Source organism: Toxotes jaculatrix, chromosome 13, assembly GCF_017976425.1.
Source record: "Toxotes jaculatrix isolate fToxJac2 chromosome 13, fToxJac2.pri, whole genome shotgun sequence".
In the NCBI taxonomy this organism is placed as follows: Eukaryota; Metazoa; Chordata; class Actinopteri; family Toxotidae; genus Toxotes; species Toxotes jaculatrix.
Window position 1 is genome coordinate 12,398,994 of NC_054406.1, and position 24,937 is coordinate 12,423,930.

The 24,937-nt window shown below is 39.6% G+C and overlaps 2 protein-coding genes across 3 annotated transcripts in view; one reads left to right on the forward strand and one right to left on the reverse strand.

Annotated features, from left to right (window-relative positions):
- The window catches only part of ccn4a (cellular communication network factor 4a), a 36,940-nt gene that overhangs the window by 3,920 nt on the left and 8,083 nt on the right, over positions 1–24,937 (forward strand). The window contains exon 2 of the mRNA XM_041053054.1: positions 1,316–1,398. The gene's annotated coding sequence lies outside the window, so the exon portion shown is untranslated. The remainder of the gene's footprint in view (positions 1–1,315; positions 1,399–24,937) is intronic.
- On the reverse strand, positions 5,334–9,793 carry sla1a (Src like adaptor 1a). 2 transcript variants are annotated; one of them, XM_041053055.1, is made up of 8 exons: positions 9,634–9,793; positions 9,030–9,126; positions 8,635–8,734; positions 8,378–8,464; positions 8,034–8,137; positions 6,936–7,067; positions 6,299–6,428; positions 5,334–5,976 (listed from the first exon to the last, which is right to left on the reverse strand). In XM_041053055.1, the coding sequence occupies exons 1-8, from the start codon at positions 9,667–9,669 to the stop codon at positions 5,775–5,777; spliced, it is 888 nt and encodes a 295-aa protein (XP_040908989.1). In that variant the 5' UTR covers positions 9,670–9,793; the 3' UTR covers positions 5,334–5,774. The 2 variants fall into 2 exon arrangements, with proteins under 2 accessions (XP_040908989.1, XP_040908990.1); XM_041053056.1 differs by lacking the exon at positions 9,030–9,126 and having other exon boundaries at positions 9,634–9,775.

The window sequence follows — 24,937 nt, forward strand, 5'->3', positions numbered from 1 at the left end:
GAGCCTCAGGCACTAAAAAGTTATAGCAACTTTATGATTAGCCCCTTTAGTCGAGACATATTTCATCAGAGAGCTGTTTTACATCAAGTGGTGCTCCCTCTTTCCACAGTGGTAACAATAAATTCAACAGGATACAACTAATTAAATTTCAACAATTGTGACCATGGCAACAAAACAGATGCTATTAACAGTCCTCTTATTTTTCCTTGAATTTTTTTTTCCTTGAATCCTTGTTCTGCTGATTTTTAATATTAACAAATTCATGACCTGCATGTAATGGTGAAGCAAGTGGAGGTGCAACTGTGACTTAAAGGAATAGCTCGACATTTTGAGAAAGACACTCTTTTGCTCTCTGGTGGAGGGGTGGAGAGGTGTTTGCAGTCTTTTAGCTTAGCTAAGCTAACCGGCTGATGGCTGCCACTTCTTTTTTAACAGACAGATACAAGAGTGATATCAGCCTTCTCATCTAACTCTCTATCAGAAAGCAGACAAAGCACATTTCCCAAAATGCCAAACTATTCCTTCACAAATACAGTAGTTTACATGAGTAACACAATGATTGACAGAGCATGACCAGAGTCAGTAATTTAGACATCTGCTTCAAATAAAGGATAAAAAAGATATCAGCGTTTTATATGTGAGTGTGTGTCTACAGTACACGTGTTAGAGAAAGGGATTAAATGTCCCTGGCAGCAGCTGTGGTTGCAGGACGTCTCTCCTCCCAGAGACAAAATGTTCATACACCGCTGCCGTATTCTGTGGAAACATTATAGCACAAAAATGCACAGAGGCCGAACAGTTTCTCTTGGTTCCCTTAAAAGTTAGTACTGGAGAGGTTTTTGCCCGAGTGACACAATTTTGCTTTGACTTCTGAAGTGTGAAAACAAAAGGAAGCTATCTAAACTGGTTTCAGCTGCTGACTATCAGTGTAGCATGTTGTACTTTCATTGTACTTACTTATGTTATGAAATCATTTGAATGTCCAGTAATGGTAATCGAGCTAGATGAAAAAGGGCAGCAGTGGAAACAAGTCATGTGACTTCATTGCGATATTCTGATGAATTGTATTCACATTTGTGTACTGTATTTACATTTATTAAATAAATTCAATCAATCAAATGCTTGTTCCTGTTAACTGAGTCACTAGCAGATCTGTTGTCATCAATCACATATTAGTATCTTTCTCAGCAACACATCCATCTTATGCCGAATCTTTGATCTGGAGTCCATCCATCTCTGTTTCCCTCCTCTTCTCTTTCATTTTCACTGAGTATGCAATACTTCAGACTCATTTCTGACTCTAATTTGTTTACAGCTGCCGTCCTGCTTGCCATTCTCCAGTGACAAATGAGGTTCAACAGGAGCTGAGGGCAATGGAAAGAGCATGCTCACTGCCAGGTAAGACCCAAAATCCTTATGCACACACAAGGAATAATTTACAGGTATTAAGAGGTTTCAGCTTTGGATTCTTACCACATGCTTTTCCTGCCAAGGCAGTAAAATTTAACAAGACTTTTTTTTACGAGACTCTGAAAGGGATATATGAATATATATTAAGACACCAACTGGGCTTATTTAGGTTTACCAACAACTGAATTTATCGTTTGATACCACGGTGCTTGTGTTAATTATTTGGAAGAAGCCACGTGGCAAACAGCTGCTTGAAATTCTCCTCATGGAAAGCAAACTTTTCTCCAAGAGGAACTCTCCACCTCTTGTGTTTGCTTGTAGCGCAGCAGCAGGCAGGATGCTCTGGGCTTTAACTCAGCTGGCGGTTGAATGACAGCAGAGACAGGTTGTTCCTTTTAATCCAAATATCTATCCTTCAACTGCTTCCCAGAAAAACTCATTTATGCCTCTGGCTGACTGAAGCTTTCCAGATCCAAATGTTGTTGTTTTTTTCCAACAATATTCTTTCAGATTTTTCCCATTCTACTAAGCTTCTCAGGATCTTATTAAGGTGTGAGAATGTTCCCGTAATGTTGTGGTGTTTAATAAGAAAATGCCAAGCACACCCAACTATTAGCTATTAACGGGGTCATTCAAGTCCAGCTAATAAATCAGCTGCTACAAACAAAGTAAAAGTTTCCTTATGCAAAACTTACAAAGGTCGTTGCACAAACCTGTCCATTCCAAAGTAACATGCTAGTGAAAGCACACAAACTATGGCATTGCATACTCATGCTACTGTTTTGTAGTGATTGTCACTGTATTTTCCTTGCATATTTTTCCTGTGCACTTTTATTTCATATTACAGAATATGAAAAAAGAACTTTATGATACGATATGAATGTCACTTTCACATCAGCGGTATCCATGAGAAATGGTGGAAATGGCAGACACAGAGTACTAGCAGGTCACATAAGAGCAGCCTGTTCCCTGGCAAAGATGTGGACCTTTTTTTTTTTTTTTTCTCATTGCAATATTTGGTTTTTGTTTGTTTTCCCCTGACTCTCTGGACAGCCTTGGACATGGTTGTGTGTATTGGCTGAGGCCCTTGGTTCAACATTAAAGGACATGTTCTCATGTGCTGTTTCTGAAGCGAGCACTCAGTGTCACTGACAGAGGTTATTTCACAGGTTAGGTGAAGATTGTCAGAAGCAGTCTCACTTTGCATGATGGTAATTTTACCATCGCTGTAATTTTGACAACAGTGCACTGTTTCTGTCACTATCATCTTTCAGGCCGCAGCTGCCATATTTGTGTCCATTTTTGGGCCAAACTGAGACAAAAATCTACACTTGTTTCTTCTTTACCCATAGAGGAAGTGGTCAGAGTACAAGTGTAACGTCGCTTTTTGCACCAAATTAAACTGAAAGCATAAACAGCTCATAGTGTTTGTTTTTTTTGACAGGAAATGAACAACCAAACTATATACATGTTTCCTAAAAACAGAATAAGAGAGACAAACTAATTTAAACTTATATTATTTCAGTCAGTTTGAAAGCCATGTTTTAAAAAAGTTGCTTTTCATGATGATCTCCAAGACATCTGCACTTCAAGAATCAACCATATGATAAAAGCAGAGTTACAGAGAGGGGAAGCAGCAGTTTTAATTAAAATATGCAGTGCGTTATGCAGTTTTTGATCGAGCAAAGCAAATATTTATGTGGGTTTTTTGCAGCTCACCAGCGAGCATGAAGTGGTGAAGTCAGAGGTTTGGACAGCTGGGCCTCGGGGTAGAGGGGAGCATGTGGTGAGATTAGAAGAACCTGATTAACAGAAAACAGGCTGTAGGAGGAAGAATCTCCCTCCATCTCTTCATTTCCTTCACTTATCCCCCTTTTCTCTCTCTGCCTTGACCTTGGACGGGCCTCTTCCTCTTCTTGTTTTTGTTTCGGGGAAAACAAAAAGGCCAGAGTGCATTGTTCGAATGTTTGGCTTGGTGCTTACATCCACTGTATCATCAAACAAAATTCTGATGGAGAACAAGGGACTCGGCTTAGAATCCCTTTTGTCTCATCATAAAGTCATCTTGAACCGGGGGTTTTCTCGTAAGACAGCATGGTCTGTGCGGGTGTCTGGTTTTGTTGAGTTTGAGCTGTAACTCTTCCGCTCTTTGCCCCACTGAGAGCCTTTGTTTTCACCATCTACACACACACACACACAGATTTGTGATGATTGGCAGGGGGACGGGGTATTGTCTTTCTTATATGCATTGGTATTAGAGTAAATTCTCACATGATCTCAGGGAAGAGGCGAATGTTCACCAGAGTGAATATGGATGAACAGACGGGTCAGATGAAAGGTTCAGTTTATTTTGTATGAGCAGCCTTTGATGAAACATTTTTCCCCAAACATTTGCCTTCATCCTGATTCAGACATGAACATCTTGAACTTTTTTGTTTCACCCTAACCGTAACGCACATCTGATTAAGACTGTCAATGAATCATGTAGTCACTGATTAGCACAGATTCTTCCATCGGTGTCATCTCCAGTCATTTCCAGACCAGGTTCCACACGGTCTGGAGAAGCAGCCTGATGTGAGGAGTGAGTAATGCTGACTGGACAACAGTCTCTGTGTGGTGCAGCAGTAGGCGACCAGATGTGTGTGTCTGTATCACTAATTGTTCCATTCAACACACACACACTGCTTGACTTCCTAAATGGCTACTTGCAGGTATTTTATTAGACTTTTAAACCAGGCAACACAACTATTTGATCCTTCTCTGTAACTGAGAAGAAAATGCTGAGCTTGCCTTGACTGGTCACACACAGTTGGCTCATAAATTTAATGAAAGCACAGGAATAAAGCCAGGTTGCTGGCTTCATGGGACATTCATTTTGGGATGTACACCTTACTTGAACTTCCTGAAACTGGTCTTAGACAGCATAAGGTTTCTGTGCATGTTCCCATAGAGGTGAACACAGAGGTTTCACAGTCACTGATATGTACTGGCAATGATGAAAATATCACGGAACCTTTAAACCAGTTCCTCATTGCTTGTGACCCACTAATAGAGCGCAGTGTCTATGAGGTTTGAGTAGTTTCGTTGAGTGATTTTTCCCTTCCCAAACTGAAAAAGGTCCTAATAATTTTGTGCCGCAAAATTATATTTTTCTCATTTTCTCATTTTCTATCCAAGTAATCATTCAATCAATCAATTATTTTGTAACCACGTGTGCAGGGCCTGAAACCTTTACTTGAAACTACTCACTGTTTCAAAAATAATGCATAACATAGTTAACTTGAACTCTTCCTTACTGTCTGACTGACTCGTCCATGCTTCTGCTAGCATTCTTCAACGTATTTATAATGCTTTACTTTTCTGACTCACATTTGCCAGCAAGGGGCAGAAAGCTAAGGATAATGACACATCCAGCTTGTATGTTTTCACATACTGTTCCTGTGGTTGAGTGCTTAGAAATGATTAAGTCAACACAAATAATTCCCCTCTAGAATAAATATTCTATTTGGATCTCTTTACAAAATATACCTTGTTATTGATCACCATGTTAAAAAGCTGTTTTTCAGCCAGCCTGTCATGTGGCGACCATGTGGTATAAGCAAGACTATTGCACAGGCAGTTGTTTGTTCCTCTTTGTGAATCATGTAGAAATTTACCCCACAAGTTTTTTGTGTTTTTTCCCAACTGTCATTTCTTCTGCCTACTCAAGACCAAATTGTGTACAATGCCAAGACTTTAAGCTGTTCTAATCAGTAATTTTAGTGGATCAAATGACTATGCGTATGTGACAGGGATTGCACATACTGACAAATCCAGAGAGAATTATCAAGAAACTGCAGTTCCTATGACTTCTACGCAACTTTCTGAAGTATTTTAAGTCAAAGAAGCCAAAGTTTGCAAATAGATACAAATTCAAGCTGGTGTCATAATATGACCATTCAACCATTCATCATTTATTAACAACACAGGAAAATAGTTTGAAAGCCACTAATATTCATATACACGTTAACATTACCAAACAGTCCCCATCGCATTCAAGTCTTCTTTTCACTCTCAGAACGGCAGGCTGTTAGGTGTTGTTTTTGTTTGCTCATGTGCAGAATACACACATCTCAGTTCAATTGCACAGTCGTCCAGTTCAACTCCATATTGTTCCTTCTCATCACGTGAATAAAAGTGTAAGTGGTCATGCAAGTTGCGTTATTGTTAAAGTACTTCAAAGTGCTCACATTAGAAACTAAAACTCACTTCGATGTTTGGGATGCTGAACACTTAAGTGTCAGTGCAGCGCAGGCCTCTGCTGACATTAGAAACATGCCGTCCACTTGAAGGTATTCCAGTATTTTGAATTCCACTTGCAGTCTCTAGAAGTTATCTTCATAGTCAGTGTTTGCGAGACTGTTTTCAGGAATAGCATAAACAGATTTACTCTTCTTCTTCCTGTCCTTTGCACTTATTTCTGCGGGGTCTTGATTCCCAGAGAAGGACAGGTAGGCAGCGATGCTGTTTCTGACACCATAGCTCACCATGGTGTCAGCGCAGCTGTCTGTGCTGACAAGCTGTGTCCTGCAATGAGAAGAGAAAGAAATGAGGACAGAGTATCTTAGCATTTCAAATTTTCTTCTTCACCTTTGAAAAAATGATGCAAGTGATGCCTAATTTTTGTTATTATATCCAAAATCAGCTTAAATGACCAGATGAATAAAGATTCTGCATGAATATCTACATTTAGATAAGTGATCGTTAGCTGCAGCCCTAATCTGCATTCTTACATCTGATCCTTGCTATTTCGGTCAGCAAAAGGTGACACCCAGTGAGCCAGAATAATCATGCACTGTCATGCTGACATGACATGCTATTAAATGTCATCACCACGCCTTTTTCGTACCTGTCAACTTTCTTCCAGTCAAAGTTGCGTCGCATGACTACAGGTGAAGCTCCAGGATTTGCGTCTGATTGTGGGGCCGTGCCCGACAGACAGGGAGAGGTTAACGCACAGCATAGGCCATCTGCAGAGTCTGAAAAGTCGAAGGTAGGGGGAGTAAATTACTGCTCTCAGGCAAATGTTATGATACATAATTTGCAACAACCGCTCTCACACTCTATTGCTCAAGCGCACAGTCAAACCAAACTCGTAAAGAGGGGGTGGACTGTATTTGCCCAGAATAACTTCACTGTTACAGCAAATAACGCTCAGACTTTTTTTCCACTTGGTACGCAACAGTAGTCAATATCAATAACGCATATTGTATCTCATTTCCTGTTTTGTTTCAAAAATGATCAGTGAGAACAGGAAATATATAGAAACTTAAGAAGTGATAAGAAATAGTTCTATATTAAGAACATGATAAATTATTTTCAGTGCTAAGTATATGTGATTGCATGTGATTACCATGTAGTGTGCATGTGAAGCCTGTTTGCGTGCATGTACGTGGCTCTGCACTTTGTAGAATTTGTTTATATTGAGGCCTACGCCTGTCTATTTAGTTGTGTAAGTAAGTGCGCATAAGTGTGCATCCACCCACCAGAGTAGTGGTTGATCATATCTTCAAGGCACTGGAAAGTGAGGCGGGGGGAGATGTAGTACCAGCTGTTGTCCAGTCTGAAGATACGATAGTGCTTTACGATCCTGTGCTTCACTGAGAGTGAATACAGACCTGAGGGAAAGATAAATACCATGCTCTTAATAATTCAAGCTTTCATTTATAACACCAAGCACGTTGTGGTTTAAGGTCACTGAAGTTTTGCAAGTAATAGAAAATATAAATCTTCAACCACCAGTTGGTTAGCTTAGCTTAGCATAAAGACTGGAGACTAGGAAACAGTCAGCCTGGCTCTGCCCAACATTAAAAAAAAAAAACTTATCAGCTCTAGTCAGCACAGCGTATTGTTTGTTTAATCGGTACAAAAACAACTTAATTTTAAAAGTAACGGTTTGTGGTTTTACAAAGGGTTGTGTGTCAGACTATTTCCTGGCTTGGATCAGTAACTCCAGGAGGTTACTGCGCCTGGCCAAGAAATAAGTGATTAAACAAATGATCTAACTTGTCAGCTACTGAGTCTCTGGTGGGCATTTTTTGTGACTTTAGGACGGAGTCAGATTACTTGTTTCCCCTATTTCCAGTTTTTGTGATAAGCTAAGCGGCTGCTGGCTGTAGCCTCATATTTACTGTACAGGAGAGTGATATTGATTTTCTTGTCTAATAAAAGCGAAAAAGGGTATTTCCCAAAATGCGGAACTACTCTTACAGCTTGTTTTTTGTTATTGTTATTCGGTTTTGCTATAAGACTATTTTTGGGCAGTTTGCCTTTACAGACAGAAGAGATAGGGCAGAGAGCATCAAAGATCCTCTGTCAGCTTTAGACTCAAGATGCACTTTGCTCTTATCTTTGACTCTCCTTAAACTAAAACCTTTTTTTTCATGTCTCAGATCTGATTAGATCTGGTCTCGGCCTCCCTTTTACTTCATCACTCTTGTCTTAATAATCATCCTGATCTAATCTTTGCACATGCTTACGTGCCAACTAGCATTTCATTTCTCTTGCAGAAATTCTGCATTCTAACCATTACTGATAGCCAAAGTCTGTCCCAAATTAAAAGAGTTTATTGTGAGTGTTCTCACCTCTCTCCCTGGTGCTCTCCCGCACCAGAAAGGAGCCCACTCTGTTCCCAGGTAGAAGCAGGAGCTCTTCGGCCTTTTGCCTCTCCACCCCCTCAAAAAGCCAGCTGACAGAACAAGAACATTCTCAGAGTTATAGATCACATTAAATACTTGTGGTATTTTCAACCTGAGCTGCATATATTCCCATTTATATTAACTCCCACTACCTTCCTTAAGATAGAGCTCTTACATAGGGTTGTGAAAAATGCATTTGATATTTTTTTGCAGTTATTGATTTAAAGGAAGATCAAACAGACCAATGAGGCTAATACAAGTAGTGTTTATATCAGTATAATTTTACTTACCCATGGTATACTTTTGCCACATGACTGCCGGGTATGTAGTTCTCCTTCCCTGTTTGGACAGAGCTAACTCTCCACCAATAAGCCTCCCTGATCACCATAAAGAAGCAAAGAGGAATCAACAACTGAACTTTTGTGCAAGTACTTCTCCATACTATAAACTCAGGTCATCAAGTGCTCATTTATTTCCGTCAGACTTTATTTCCTCATTCTTATTCAACTGGGTTGTTTTTAATCATAAATGCAAAACATGATCGTACTGTGCGATGACTCTGAGCTTCTCCCCCATTCTGTAGATGGGCTCGCTGATTTCAGGGGACGGATAGTCCTGGAGCACCACCACCATCTCGTCCTCTGAACCTGCCAAGAACAATATTTATGGCATTTATAAACAGCCAGATGCTGATGCACAGACATCAGACATTTGGAAATGTCCTCTGTCAAAAATTAGGATCCTAATTCATTCATTAGGAGTGTTTGTTTTAAATTCGTTTTGAGTGTAGCTTACTATATCATGACATTTCTGGTACCATCAGATTAACTCAGCAGTGCATTTGTATAAATAAATAGTCTCTAGCAACCAAGAAATCAGCAAGCTTCAGTGCAAAGACAGGTCAAAACAGTATCGGTGGAAATATACACTCAGAGCTCTTACTCTTTTGAGAGCCGTCAAGGTTTTCAGTGCTGACCTTGTTCCTGGCACTCACACCTCTCATCATATTCCCCATCCTCCAGATGGACCAGACTCTGGCCTGAGGTGAGAGCGAAAGAGCTGTAAGTGTGCTCTTCAAGTCCTGTAAACTTTCTACTCACGTACCAACCTGTATTTTTTTTATACCACAAAACTTGTCTCTGCAGCTGCACCACAAAGTTTGTAACTTCCTATAAACTGACCATTGAACTATCTCAACTAACTGTGCGCATTGCAAAATGGGAAAGCTGGGGCTAGATGATATCAGACTGAATTTTCCATTAGCATCTAACTCAGTGTCACAACAGTGATCAATGATATTGAATTCATATATTGCAAAATCCTCGTCCCAAATTTCACATCATTTTACATACTTTACATTATGATTAATCAAAAATACGTATTTGCGTACACGCATTTCAACAGACCCTACCATTGTGAAATCTGTTATGAAGTTACTTCACATAGTGTTCGGTTGACCAGAATGGAGAAAGAACAGTTCCCTCTCTACTGAAGCTTTGAGCGGGTCAAAACAGAAGCGGTAGATGTGGTAAAATGTAGGCCCTACCTGTAGGTTTTGTAGTTTGCCTGCAGTGATGGGCATCAAGTGTGGTGCGAGAGATGATGGCCCCGACAGGGCATGTTGGCAGCGGCGGAGTCCGGGTCTAGAGAAGCACCATGCTCACAAGAGATTACAGAAATGACCTGTCACAGAGTGTGGTGACAGCTCTGCATCTGACTGCAAACTCACTTCCTGTAATGAAATGAGGAAGAGGGCCAACAAAAATGTTGCTGTGACACATACACACAGCCGATTGTGAATAGCAAATACAACAACTCGCTAGATGTAGTTATTTGGAGTAAAGGAAAGCACTGTAGGTTTTTTTTAACATTCCTGATTCCTCTGCATGTTTTTGATACTGTGAATTATATGTCATGTTAATGTTTTGTCTTTGTTCTACTAGAGATCAGGATTAATTTATGGCTGTTACTGTCCAATAATGTTTTATTTGCTGTCAAATTTTGTTGTTTCTGATACTATTGAAAGGATTGTAAAATAAATCAGAGCTGAAATGATTAGTCAGATAAATCATTCACAGAAAGTTAATCAATTATTTTGATCATAAATTAATTATCTGAGTCATTTATCAAGCAAGAACGCGAAGAATTACCTTGTTCAACCTTCTCCATCGTAAATACTTAAAGCTTTTCTTTGCATTATGTGATGGTAATTTGAATTTTTTTGCATTATGGACTCTTGGTTGGACAGAACTAGATAGCTCACAGAGTCAGTTTGGGCCTCAGAAAATTTCAACAAACATTTTTCACAGTTTTCTGACATTTTACAATAAAATGCAGTTGTTAGGCAGCAATCAGAGACTCCAGGAAGTTACTAGCATCAGCTATTATCAGCTTCATAATATGAAATTAAATTAATAATTAGTTGCATCCCTAAAATGATTTTAAAAATGTAAGCACATTGTTACCATATTGTCACTGCAGAAAGCAAAAAGCACCAGTATTCGGAGACCCCATTTGTACAAATTATTTAGTGGCTGTATTTAAGCATTTAAACTATATCTATTATACAGTGAAACAAAACGAATCCTTTTTCTTCATAGCAATAATTAAGAAAGACGAAGATGAGATGAAAAAAAATTCTAATTATTCTACAAACCTGGAGCTGTCATGACTTAATTTACATGTACTTTAAAGTTATATTTAGTCAGACATCCAGTCTGACTAAATATAACAAATGAAGTCAGCATTTACCAGCTTTCATGTTTGGTGGGAAACAGATGTTATATGCCACAAGCTGCCATAGAAGCTATTAACCATCTATGTGGTTAATAGCAGCTTATTTCAAATGAGCTGTACATAGTAATAGCTACTGATTAACTTAAAGAAAGAGCTATGGCTACACCTTTATTTAAACGAAAAGGACTAAAGAGCAGAATTTGAAAAACAGAAAAATGAATAATATCACCATCTCTCATGGGCCTGTCTGTCCACAAAGGGGAAACGGCAAATGTGTTGGCAGTATCTTTAACCGCTGTGTCTATCTGGTACTTGAAAATATCTGAAAATGACACTGCTCGGGTCTCAAATAACATAACCAAAGACCATAGAGTTTCAGATTTATGACCTCCTGAAATAGTTAATTCTCATTTACATAGTCTATCTGTCTATGTGTCTATGTGTTTATATATATCTGTTGTGTGTCTCACAGATGTTGTTTGTCTCATGGTATCTTATTAGGTTTCTGACGAAGTGTTAAAGATTAAATAACGTGTGGCAGTTTTCTTTCGGGGCTGCACATGTGATGCAGAAATTTTTCTTTCCATTGTTTTTAGGACTTTCACTCCCTTGTCTTACTCCCACTTGTCTCATGATTCATTATATGCCATTAAGCGATCCGAGTGTCAGATGTAACGCTCTGTTTACCATTCATCAAGTTGAACCCTTATATAAGGATAGATTGAGTATATCTGAAGCCTCAGATCCCTGGTTACATAACAATATTCCTCTGTGCCACACTTTATTATTCTCAGGACAACTTAGCTCATGTATTTTCCATATTAAAACCTGGAATAGTCTGCTCCAGACCATCAGGCCTCTTTCCCTTGCCACCTTTCCCTCTATGAATGCAGAACTGTGATGCAATAAAAACAAAGTGGAGACAGAACATGAGATCTGCCTCATTGTTAAAGTAAACTTATCTTAAACTTTGTCAGGGATTTTCAAAAGTAGAAAAATAAAGGGGTCAGTGAAAACTCTCTTCACATCTGCGTCACTGTAGCTTTTTTTTTTTTTTAGTTCTGACATATTAATTGTAGTCAGACAACACTGAGCTGGCAGTTCCTTTTGTTGACTTCCTGGTGTGTGTGCGTGTGCGTGTGCGTGTGCGTGTGCGTGTGTGTGTGTGTGTGTGTGTGTGTGTGTGTGTGTGTGTGTGTGTGTGTGTGTGTGTGTGAGAAAGAGAGAGAGAGAGAGACACAGACAGACACAGACAGACACAGACAGACACAGACAGACACAGACAGACACAGACAGACAGACAGACAGACAGAGAGAGAGAGACAGAGAGACAGTAAGAGACAGAGAGAGGAGGAGGAGAGTATAAATACTCCTTAGAAGAAATATACAGGAACTCTATGTAACATCCTAAACTGAATTGCAGCTAAACCGTATTTTAGGCTGAAGTGAACAGTTTTTTTTCTGCTGGGCGGAGAAAAAAAGCATCAACTGTGGCCTGGTGGGTAGTGGCTGGTGTCAAATGCCAGAACTTGAACTGTTGTGGCTGCAAGGAAGGAAGGAAGTCTTCATCTGCTTTAGATGAAAATAAATACAAGATCACCATGCAGTTTGTGTGGTTTAAAGACCTCACTGTTTTATCTTTAGAGTAGAATTTGCAGTATTTCCTGTGGCGAGTTTTATACATTTTTCAAACATTTTAAAGTATATTTTGCAGGCATTTACAATTTTGAGCCTTTGGTTTACATTTTTTTTTTTATCAATTGTTTATTGAGGGTTATTTCAGTGAAATTACGAGAAAAAAATAATTTCTCACTAACTCTAGTGCTCTTTAGCCATGCAGATACATTTTATCAAAAACAATGTCTCTGTTACGCCACACCTAGAATACCTTGTCTCTGTGCAAATCAAATCAATGTGCTATGTAAAAAAGTGTCATGGGTAAAGGCAACAAAGTTGAAAATAAATATCTAAATAGTAAATCAATGACGATTCAAAAAGAAAGAATCCATTTGTAACAGAGACCCAAATTTACAGTAAAGTGCAAGAGAAAGTAGAAGCACAAGAAATAACTTCAACTACTAGGCACTAAAGTTTTACAAACATACTGTATTAAACAACCAGTCTCTTCGCTGTGGAACATTTTCTTCCTTGACTACGCAACATTTTTATTTTCTGTTTTTCTATTCAGGTTCCTGGCTCTTGTCACTGAAAGTGCCAGGACCATGTGTGTCTTTCAGTGAGTCACTAGCAGACATAACACAGGTGAAAACCAGTGGGGCTGTCCACATTGACCTCCAACTCAATAAACTCTTTGTTGGATGAAGACGAGAAACTTATTCCCCAATTATTTCAGGTAATTAATCGAGACAGACTTCCCACCTGAGTTACCTCTGTTACCAGCCTTTGTCTGAAATTGGATGACCCAGGTTTTTATTTGGTAAATTACACAAATAACATCTAAAAGGCCAGTGCAGTTAAAAGGAAGAAATTCAAAAAGGAGGAGTTCAAATATTATCCGTCCTCAAATATCTTATTCACAAAATGTTCATAACAGCTGTCCAGCAGGTGTTTGCAGGTGTTACACTGGTTGTAAGGCTCATATTTGTCTGTCAGAGACTTTCCTCATGTGGGTAATTGTCAAAGAGCTCTGCATGATTGATGTCCCAGTTTGTAACACATGTTGGGGAAGCTGCAAGCTTCAACTTTGAAGATAGTCAGTGATTTGTAAGCACTTTTTCTGGGCAACACACAAAGACAGATGCTCTCTGTCTGTGGCTGGCACTGGTCTCAGCTGCCAGTGGATGCTGTGCTGGAGTCTGCATGTGTCTGAACATTTCAAGGAGAAGTGACTTCCACACCCTCTGTCTAAAATTACAAAATTACTGACTGTAAGGAATTTCCATCATAATTTATTTTTTCTAGAAGTCTAAATGAAGACATGTTCATATGGCTTGAGGCTCTCTGGTAGGGAGTGGAAGCAAGAGGTGAGTGTTTTTATAATGAATTTTTCCACAGTTCCTCTGTTCCTAAAAACAATACACATTCCACATGCTCGGACACCGGTAGTTAGTCCTTATGTGGTTGTTGTGTTCTCTCACTGTAATGAGCAGTATCTAAATACAGAAGCAAGGCTGACCCCACTGGACCTGAAACCACAGGATCGACAGCACCGGGGCGTGTGTCGGCTATATGTGCATGCGAATAGATCTGCAGCTTTTTTAGCCACAGTTTAATCCACAGACTTTATAGGGTTGAAACACTCAGAGCCAAAAATACTTATCTGAAGAACCCCAAATCCTCAACCAGTTAGCCTGTAATCATTAATGTAACGTGGTTAGTGTATGTGGGTCATTCAGGCATCTGGAGCATCTTATTCACCAAACCATCTGCACAAGTAATCAACCCTCCCTGCTTCTCACATCTATTAATGCATTCCTCCTTTCAAATATATTCCTCTGAATAATCCTCTGATGAATTTCGGCAGCAGTGTTTTTTTCTCTTTGCTTATTTAGTGATTTGAAATAGCTATAATAACATAGCACTTTGTCCCCGAGCACACTTCAGCGGAATCATTTTGGCGATTTTAATGGTAACATAATTGGATGAAATTGCATCAAGAAATCTGAGCCTGTATTTGCAAACCGCTGCATCATTATCACAGAGTTTGTGAGCGGGATAGAGCACAGGGTTACAAAGTTGTCCTCTGTTTAGTTTTTTCTGGCAGCGAAGCACAAGCAAAGTTCCTCAGTGAATCAACAACAACAGCTTTTAGACTTGAAAACCTTTCCAGACCTGAAACATTCATTCCAGTCTGCTACAATAAATAAGACCTTACTTAATGGCTTAGGAAAGTATTACTCACAAGAATTACATCACATTACTTTGTGAACCACGACCACCATTAAAAAAAAAAAAAAAAAAAAGAAATCCAGTACAGGGCCATGTGATGGCACTTAAGTGGAGGCTCTCAAGAGAACTGTGGCTGGACCCTCAAACTGACATGAAGCAAAGTAATGCAGTAATGAATAACACAGAAGTGGTGTTGTGATGCTACTGCTCATTTTCATAAAATCAAACGCTGTTTCATTCTATTTATGGTTGGCCTTTTTTCAGCAATACCCATTTAATGCATTTACAGTCTGTAATTAACTCACTATATGATAGTTTTCATTGTTTGTGGTGGAGTCTGCCATTGCTGCTCTGGATTTAAATTGCCTTCATATGCACGAGTGATGCACAGGAAATGATGCAGCGTGTAATCCAGCCTCACTGTTTTTAATTTCACCTCATTGATATGATCCTCACTGCGTACTGTTCATGCTGCCACAACTATATCAGAACTGTATTAATTTACTGCTAATGCAAACCCAACATGTATTATTTTGTTCATTTCCAATAAGAGGGCTTAAAGGGGCACTCCAGTGATTTAGTAGTGTGCATCCAGAACGTTGGGGCACTTTCAAGAAACAGATTAAAAATACAATTTTCAAATTTGATACAGAAGAGGCAGAGATGTCCTGATTTTGAGCCTAGCTCCAAAAAATACTACATTTACTACATTTCCCACAATGCAATTCAGTGACACCTTTCTTTGACCCTGTATGAATGATGACTTCTCAGCTCCAAGCCCCAGCTGAGAATTCATCAGGATTATTTTCTCAGACTTTACAGAGCTCTCTCCAGAGCCACAGGAGACATTATACAACTGTTTTCACAGGCAGAGTAGCGCTCCTCATGACTAGTAGACGGACTTTGATGTGTGAAATCTGTGGAGTGCCAATTTAATTCTCACACTCAGAAATGTTACCCAAGGTTATTCCAGGACAGATTTGACATCATGCATCCATTAGTGGATGAGGTGCAGTCTTACGCTAATTGTGCCATTAAACTAATAAGTGTTCCTGCGCTACAGTGTAATCCTCACAAGTGTGTTCGGCAAGGAGAGAAAGTGTTCCTAATGTCAGGGCGTCGTTCAAGCTCTGTAATCAGTGAGTCCACGAGGGCCACCTGTGTATTCTGGCAGCCCCGCCCTCCACCTCCACCTCCACACGCACGTTCAGACACACGCACACATCAGGGATAATGCCAGCCTTCACATCCAGGGCAGGGTAACTATCGGTTGCCTTGCCAGTCAGCCCTGCCAAGCCCATAATAAGAGTCTGCATCAGTGGACCCAGCCGTTCCCTTCAACGATCCAGATGGGAGTTTACTGTTTATCGCTGCGTCATCATCTATTACCCAGTCATTACCGGCCAGTGAGCTATTTTCATGATTCATGTTTTCACTGTGCACCTGTGAAAGTACATGCACCCCCACTACAAACATGCAGGCACACTGCTGTTTTTAAGACACATAAAGCCTAAAAAAGCCCCAGAGCCAGATCTGATAAAGACTTAAATGATGTCGTCAGCTGTGGTGTAAGCATGTGTTTGCTCTCTGGAAACATGTAATGAGTGATATATAACCATGTGGAACGTAATAATTCGCAGTCCTTAGCAGATGTCATGTAGATGTGTTTGCTGGGTATCTTGACAGACAGTTGTCTTTGCTTGGGTGCGGTTTGTAAAAAATTAATCAAAAAGTTTAATCTCAAGATTTGACAATAGCATTTTAATAATTTAAATTAAAAGTAAGGATGTGAATGAACAGCATAACACCTGTATTTGATACAGGGTGGGTCTTGACTAGCTCATGATACTTATGTACCTTTTCAGAAAAACTAAAGCCAGGCAACTGTTACATAACAAAGGGTACTAAACATACTTTTCCACTGGCTAGGTTTCAAAATCATTCAGCTTCTGCTGGCACTCCAGAGAGATCATTTGTTTTATTACTTTTCTGAGAAGCAACCCACAACGGAACAGTGAAAATTAATTGCCAGCCATTCTTAAATTTATGGCCCATTTACTTTTGACCGTGGCTGTCTAAGCTTTTCAGCTCACTAGAATATACTGTATATATCCTGCCATAGATTCAGACTGTCAGGCTGAGAAAGGCTCCAAAATCACACACACCGGCGTGTTTGAAGTGAAAGCAAACAAATTGAAGTATACACTGTGATAATGGACATGCAGCTTAAAAAGCTGAAAGGCCCTACATGTGTGGAATAAGTGTCACACTTCGCAGCCACAACTTAACAGTTAAAGCATAGTTCCTTTATTCTATAAAGTGAGACTGTACAACTTTGGAAAGGAGAAATAACACAACCCTCCTCCACAAATGGAAAGATGATTTCATAAGACGTAAAACTGCATGCTTGTCTTTCAGTTCAGTGCACTCAGGTGTTTTGCTGCAACAACCTTATTTGCTCTGGTATGACCAGTAGCTTATGGTGGCTAATGTTAGCAAACTTTTGACAGACATAGTTATGTAACCAATATTATTGTGTTACTTTCTGACTCAAACAACAAACAAAAAGTGACCAAAATGTAAAGCAGTTTTCATGGAGACTTATTATGCAGCTTTGATATGCAGGAAGAAACTGCCATCAAGTTTTAAGGTCAAGTGAGGCACGGCCTTCCTGTTGATCTGCACTGGTGTTATTCTTTGGATGACCTTTGACTTTTTGTTCTGACAGACAGCTTTAACCACTTGACATAACCAAAAACTGGATAGTTGTGCATTTCGTCTGTTCATCGAAAATTCTAAAGCTTTGTGGTTTTGCAACTGATTTAACGAAAGATAAAAAAAGCCAAACAAAATTCCATTTCTGTGTTTCTGTAAGGGACCAAACATTTCCTGGTGTTCATTCCACTAATGTGACCATCACTGAATACATGTAACGTGATTCCTGCCATTTCCCTCGTTCCTGACATTCCTGACCGATGTTTTTAACTTTGGAATTCACCTCATCATCTGTGTTCAAGGTATCGAGCCAGAACTGACCAACACTCACTCACTTTCCCTCATCAGAGTCCAGGAGATGTTTACGTATCTATTTCTGCCATCAGAAAGTGGTTGTATTTTATTTTAGCTCTGAAATCCTTCAACTTTATCCTCGTCTTTTTCATTCCCGTGGTTTATTTAATCTCCAAGGTGATATATCAAAAACAAATTTCTTTTTTGTTTTTTTTTTTTGGTTTGAACTGAAGTTTTATGAAGTCAGACTGATAGAAACCATGAGGTGTTTTCAGTAGCAACGACTTTGTCCATGACTGGAACAATTTGTACTGATAAAACAGAAAACACTTGAGGCCATGCTTCACCTGTCAGCAGCCACAGGCACTGAGGAGAATTTTGACCCCAGGTCACAACTATATACTGACTTAGTGTCTCACTATTAACTTCTGGGTAGGAACATATTTCATGGTCGAGTGCAGACACCACTGAAGAGACGTAGACTGTGTGCAGGCTTTGTTTCATCCTACTTTTTAATTGGCCCTCATTCATCCTTATTACCAACTCTACAGAGCAGGAAAGGTCAAAAGAAAAAGACAGAAACTATCTGGAATGACTGCTTGCAGATATCCTGCCTTCTTATGTGAACAAGTGTATGAAAATGAAAAAAAACAAAACAAAAAAGAAACCCTGTCGTACCATCTCACCTTCAAATGGTCTCCGCAGGTTTGGCGCTGTGATTACATAAACCACAGAGACGTTTAAAGTATAGTTTTAGCTGTGGCAGGTTCTCCGGGGATGTGCTCAGCTCTAAATCCTGTTTACGACTTCACCTCTCTTTGAGAAAATCCATCCAGCCACAATGGCTCCAAATTACCCCTAACCTTTTGAATTTCACAACAGATGCGGCAGATAAGGCAGCCTGGACTCTTACTGTGATTATAATCTTTGTTCTTCATGTGCTTTTCCTTGTGCTGCTGATGGTACATCTGATTTCTTCAGCTACTCAAGCCTATTAAAACTTAGACAGTGGTATGTAAAATGTCCCATAGCATCTTAATAATAATATGGATGGATTTACATTTGAATCCATCCAAACTTAAATATTTTTAGTTATTTTGGGAATTTGTTATATCCAACCATTGACTTGATAATATCAGAATGAAGGTAAATACCTGCAAAAATGTCAATGACTGATTCCGTGAATGCTGAAGGGATTAGCTGCAGATGTAAGAGATCTGGCATTAAAGCCTGAGAATGCCTCAAAGTCATTTAACCCTGTCATTCATTTGGATATGCACAGAACCCAGAGGGACTGTGATACACAGCTGCTGAAAAGCCTGCAGATATGTGATCTCTGTGCCTGGTACCCATCGGTAAGTCAGATAACACCTTTTGCCGATTCTTGGCTGCAAGTGGAAGCTTTTCAAAACCATATGTCCTGAGGCTAGTCCTTTAGAGTTAGCAGGTCAGCCACAATAAACACTCTTAGGACAAAGAAATTCTACTCTGGGCTGGGCTCATGCAGTGAAGCAATGTCAGGCCCTCAACAAATCCACCATTTATCACTAAGGCATATCCAGAAAAAGTCACTTATTTGTATTTTTGAAAATGTACAAGTCATTGCCTACACAAAGCTAAAAGGAACCTGAGCCAATGTTTAGTTTGTATTACAGCCAAGGCCATACTGAGCTGAAACGTATACGTCTCAGTGGGCGGCTTATTGTTGACCCACACACACACACACACACAGATGCTCTAAAAGACAGCTTTTGTTTAAAGTCGTGATCTTGAGAGCAGTTGGGATCTCGAAGCATCCTTAAAATCCCTGGCTTTGTCTACATGTCAGCTCTCGCCTGCCAAAAGCCAAACACATGAGCAAAGCAGCACAAAAGCCTGATGCAGACACAGTGTGTTCAGAGGCCAGTGAGAAGGCTCCAATACAGCTGTCCCTTAATTCATGGATGAGATGTAAAGAAGTGCGTGTTTGAGTTTTTGCAGACATGTTCATACTCACAACAGGCAACGAAAGCTGACTGCACATAAACACCTCTTCGGTCAATGTCACATACACACACTACAATACTATATAATGCATGAAGGCTGGCACAGTACCAGCATTGGGAATACATTAGCAGAAGGCATGTCTGAGCTTGGACTTAAGTCACAGGACAAGGCTGACGTGATGTGAGGAATTTCAGCTTAAGTCACCCAGACACTAAAGCTACATCCACGCAAATGTTGAATGTTTGATAACATGACACTCAACACAGTATTGAAAGATTCTTTTACTTTGTATGCTGTTGGTTGTGTTTTGAAAAAAAGAAAGAAAAGAAAGTTTTGTTCTAACTTTTGTTTTAAATGTGCCTTAAAATGTGACAAGCTAACACAAACCAGAGACAAAACTACAACAAAATAAACTTTTCAAATATAACTTACTCTAAAGATTGCACCCCTAAAACTCCTTATTTTGTTTTTTTTTGTTTGACTGCTATTATCGTGATTGATCAGTTATTGTCTGGTTTTGTAGCTGCAGACAGTTAAAGAGGAGGAATTAAAGTGGGTCTTTGATAGGAAAAGGAAATGATTCAGCATAGTTATAAATCTAGTTTCCCTGGGTCAGGCAGTGGAAATATGCTTCTAGGACAGAAGAATGTTAGACATTAAAAGCCTTTGGTATAAATCATTCTAATCACAGTGAAATTATTGTTTAACTTTTATCTCCTGGGGTGCGTTCTTGTGTGTAGAACTGTGTGCACGCATTTGCACCACCACTTCTCATATGAAGCCTGTTAAACAGAGCTGATAGTACTGGATAAAAAGCTAAAATAAAAGTTGTTTTTGGCAGAACAACAACTTACTAAATGTTTGCAAAGCCTGTGAGGATTTTTCCACTCAACAACAAACATGGGCATGAATGGAAACATTTTTTATATAAATATCTCAGGAACTGTGAATTACTAAAGGTGGAGGATCATTTACAAAGTTGCACAATCACAGAAAAATAATACATCAGTTATTAACATAGATGCCCATAAAGTTTGTATAGTACACCTTTAAAATGTGCTGAGAGCATTTTGTATAATAAATCAAAAGTTTAGAAAGCTGAATGAGTTTAACTTTGTTTGAACTGCAACTGTGTGGTGTTGACTTAACAGGCCAACAATGTTACGTAGGTTTATATCCATCATTAATTCTGAATTACATGGTAAACAGTGTCGACAAACGCAAGCAACACAGCAAGCTACATGAGGAATCGTTCACTATTAAAGTGCTTCAAGTTCATGTAGGTTTGTATCTGTAGAGCCCAGCAGATGTTTTCTTCAGTCTATGACTCTCAGACCACAGCTAAATAAAGACAATATAATTACTGGACTGGTCTGAGCACAGCCAGCCATGTAGTTTCTCTGCCCCACACACACACACACACACACACACACACACACACACACACACACACACACACACACATACACACAAACAAACAAGCCTTTCATATAGTTTAAGCATGAAGGCCATGTGGCTGATAGAGTTCGGTGGAGCTGAAGGGTTTGAGATGTGGGGAAATACATGAATACACTTTCCTGCTGAGTTTGTGCCTGTGGCCATAGCTAAACATAACGACTACAAACAGGTGGAAAAGCCTGGTGCAAACCTGGCTCTGTCCGAGGTAACAAAAGGCTCTGTTTAAAAGCACTTTTAAATCTCACCAGTCAACACCTTATATCTTGTCCGGTTAATCTGTACAAAAGCTGAAACACCTTGCGGTTTTACTGGGCCTATTTATGGCAGAGTGTCGTCATGTCCTGGAGACCTACTCCCTCCCAGCGCAACCACAGTGTGTTGTTTTTACTCTTTGGTTTTTGTGCATAACAAACAAACAAGACATGTTAATTTCTGAGCTTCAGATGTGCTGGCAGATGGATTTTTGTCTGTGTGAAACAGTGCCAGGTTATCTGTATCCCTGCTTCCAATTTATGCTAAGCTAAGCTAACCATCTGCTGGCAGGAGCTTCATATTTACTGCTCAGATGTAAAAGTATAGTATCATCTAACTTTGTTTTCTAACAGAAAAATGAATGTGTATTTACCAAAATGTCAAACATTTTTTTATTGCGTCATAGTTATTTACTGATTTGTACATTTATTGTGGTTTTTGTTTGGATAATTCTTGGTAAATTCTGAGATATTCTAATCATTTCCACGTATTGTAGTACTCACTGCACTTAAATTAACTTTCAGACTTCCCTTTAACGTCAGCTTGTTTTTGCAGTGAGGTTGACTTTTCTGATCTTGAGCTATTTCAAGCTGCAGAGAAAACACACTCTGCTGTTTAAAGCACTTTACAGGCCAGTAGCTGCAAAGGAGTGACCTGATGTTCAGAAAAAAAAAAAATTCCCACACTAGTGGTGTGCTGTTAGGGAACCTTTTTTTTTATGTATCACCTCAGCAGTTTTTGGTCGCCTCAAGGTGTTGTAAACTCATTCTCCCATTTTAAGGAGGATTACCACCTCCACTTGACTTTGAAGCTTGAAGATTTCCAAAACACGGTTTGACTTCAAGGCTTCTTTCCCTGTGAGTTGAGGGGATTTTAATGAGGGGATTTTCAGTTTGACCAGCTATGCAAGACTCGAGTCATAGATGGTTGGCTCCTGTAATCAGGCCATCTATCACACTTTTATACCTGGAGCGCAACTTCACTCCCATGGGAGAGACATTGCAGAATACTCAGGGGGGGGCTCTTGGTTTTATTCTGCCTCACATACAGGGATGTGGTGCACATGCTAGTCTAGGGTGACACAGTGGGTCAATGTTTAGCACAGCTGACCTCTGGTTTGATCCCGTTTGGGTTTGCAGAGTGTTTGTGTGTTTCAACCTAGGATTTCCTGTATAAGAAAGTCAAATGGAGACTTTCAGCTCACTGTTTTATGAATGAATTACTGATGGAAACCTGTCTGTATTGTTTACAGCTCTTCACCCAGTGCATGCTGGGAAGCTGTGAAGGCCTTACAAGGATCAAAGGAATAGTTCAGCATTTTTGGCAGCCAGTGATCTTAGCTCAGGATAAAGACCAGTAGTAAAATCCACCTACCGGCACCTCTAAGTTTTACTCATTAACATGTTATGGTGTGGCATCAATCCTCTCATCTGATACCCAGCAGGAAGGCTAACAAGTAAAGTTCCAAAAATGTGAAACTATTCCAAGATATCCTACTTATCAAATATTTTAAGAGGCATGAAGCTAGTGCACTCTGTTTCTGCCCTCGCTCTCTCTGCTGAGTCTTTCCCTTAAACAACCTTCAATTTAAAACCTCTGCTACATCATGAAACACCCTGAATTCAAGTCAGCTGACAAACTGAGCTCTATATTCACTTCATGTGAGAGCAAAGCAGAAGTCATGTCCGACCTGGTTTTCATTATGAGATATTTTTGCTAAATGTGCCACCACAACAGACACGTGAAGAACACAGATGAGATGTTATGCGATGCTGTTTTGATTGGTGTCACCTAACGATGCATGTCCGTGTAAAGCGCTACAGTTAAAGCTAACTACCGCTGTTGTTTCAGACCAGAAAAGGGAGAGCAGATGCAGACATGAGCATGAATGATACCATCTGTGGTTTGAAACTTTTCTTTCCTGTGTCTGTTTTGTTTATTCCAGTGGAGGACGGAGGGGCCTCTGATGTGTGACAAAGCCAGTGTGAGACAGACAAGTATCTATTTATTGGACAAGACTGCCCAATAAATAGATGTATTACTGATCATCTGATAGTCATTATACTTCGTCTGTCTTAATTTTTTTTATTTTTTATGTCAGCCATATAAATATATCATTTGGCCAGTGATATATTTATATGGCTGAAAAAATACATCATTTGGCGAATTTTAGCTTGTTTTTTAATGTGGTTAGGCTTAGGGTTAGGATTATATTCTAACCCAGCATATTATGGGTGTGTGTGTAGGTCATTCACTGTCCCTCAGGTTGTGGCCTCACAACACTGCTCATTTCATTATTTATTACATGAAAGAAAAGTACATTTTATGCCCAAATTTTTGCTTTGTACAGACAACTCAGCCGAACTCAGATGTGTATCAGTGAAAAATATTGACGTCCTACTGCAAATGGATAAGTACAAACATTCTAGCCCGAGTCAAGATAATACTGTACTAACACTACATCACAAAGCATGTGAAAAAAAGAATCAAATAAAGTGAATGAAAGTACTCTGTTTAGGAATTAAAGAATAATTTAAAATTAAATATCACTGCGGAAACTCTAGGATCAAATATAGATAAAAGATATTACCCTCAGTTGCACAGAGCAGAGCAGATTACATAAGAATAAAAATCTAAAATCTGATCTAAAGTAGACCACTGAACTGGTTGATGGAAATGGGTTGAAGCATGAGAAAGGAAGAGAGCAATGGAGAGTGACAGAGATGGGAAAGTAAAGATGAAGCAAAACGGAGCATGAGAGAAAGGAAGCATCAGAAAGACAGAGAGACAGGGAGAGAGAGAGAGAAAGAGAGAGAGAGAGAGAGAGAGAGAGAGAGAGAGAGAGAGAGAGAGAGAGAGAGAGAGAGAGAGAGAGAGGGTACATTGTGCTGTGGAGGGGTCGGGTCGTCCCGGTCAGAGCAGAGAGAGAAGCGCAGCTCAGATCTGCTCAGAGGCTGACAGCTCTCTGACAGGGATTAGAGGACTGCCTGTAAATAATAGGGGTTCAGACCTGGGGCACCTTGCTCCTTGACAAAGTGCTCGTTTCTCATCTCTTCTTTCTCTTTCTTTCTGTGTTGCCTGTGGCGCCTGATTCTCACAGAGTTTAGGTTATTTTCAGTGATATTTTCATTAGCAGAGCTGTAGCGTGTGTTGGGGTGAGAATTCCAGCATAACTGAAATAAAAGACATTTTCCATATGGCTGAACAGCAGCGCAAAGTGAAATTCTTTTGGCCCTCGTCTGCGTCATCTGAAAGGAAACATTCAAAATTTCCAGGAAAATGAAAAGAAAGCAAAGTAGCAGACTCTGAGATAGATGACATCATTGATTTAACCTGAACATCTGGGGGCCAGACGCAGTCCCAACCTTAAAATAGATGCTGTAGATAGAAGGCAGGCAACCTGTAAGGTATATTTATTCACTCCTTTGAAAAAGCAAACGATTGTATCAACACTTTTTGTACAATTCAGATTCTTTTTTGTTTTCTTGGAGCAGTTTCATCTGAGGTGGATGCAGTGAGGCTTTATAGTCTGTGAAGATGGGATGAGATGCTGTTAAATG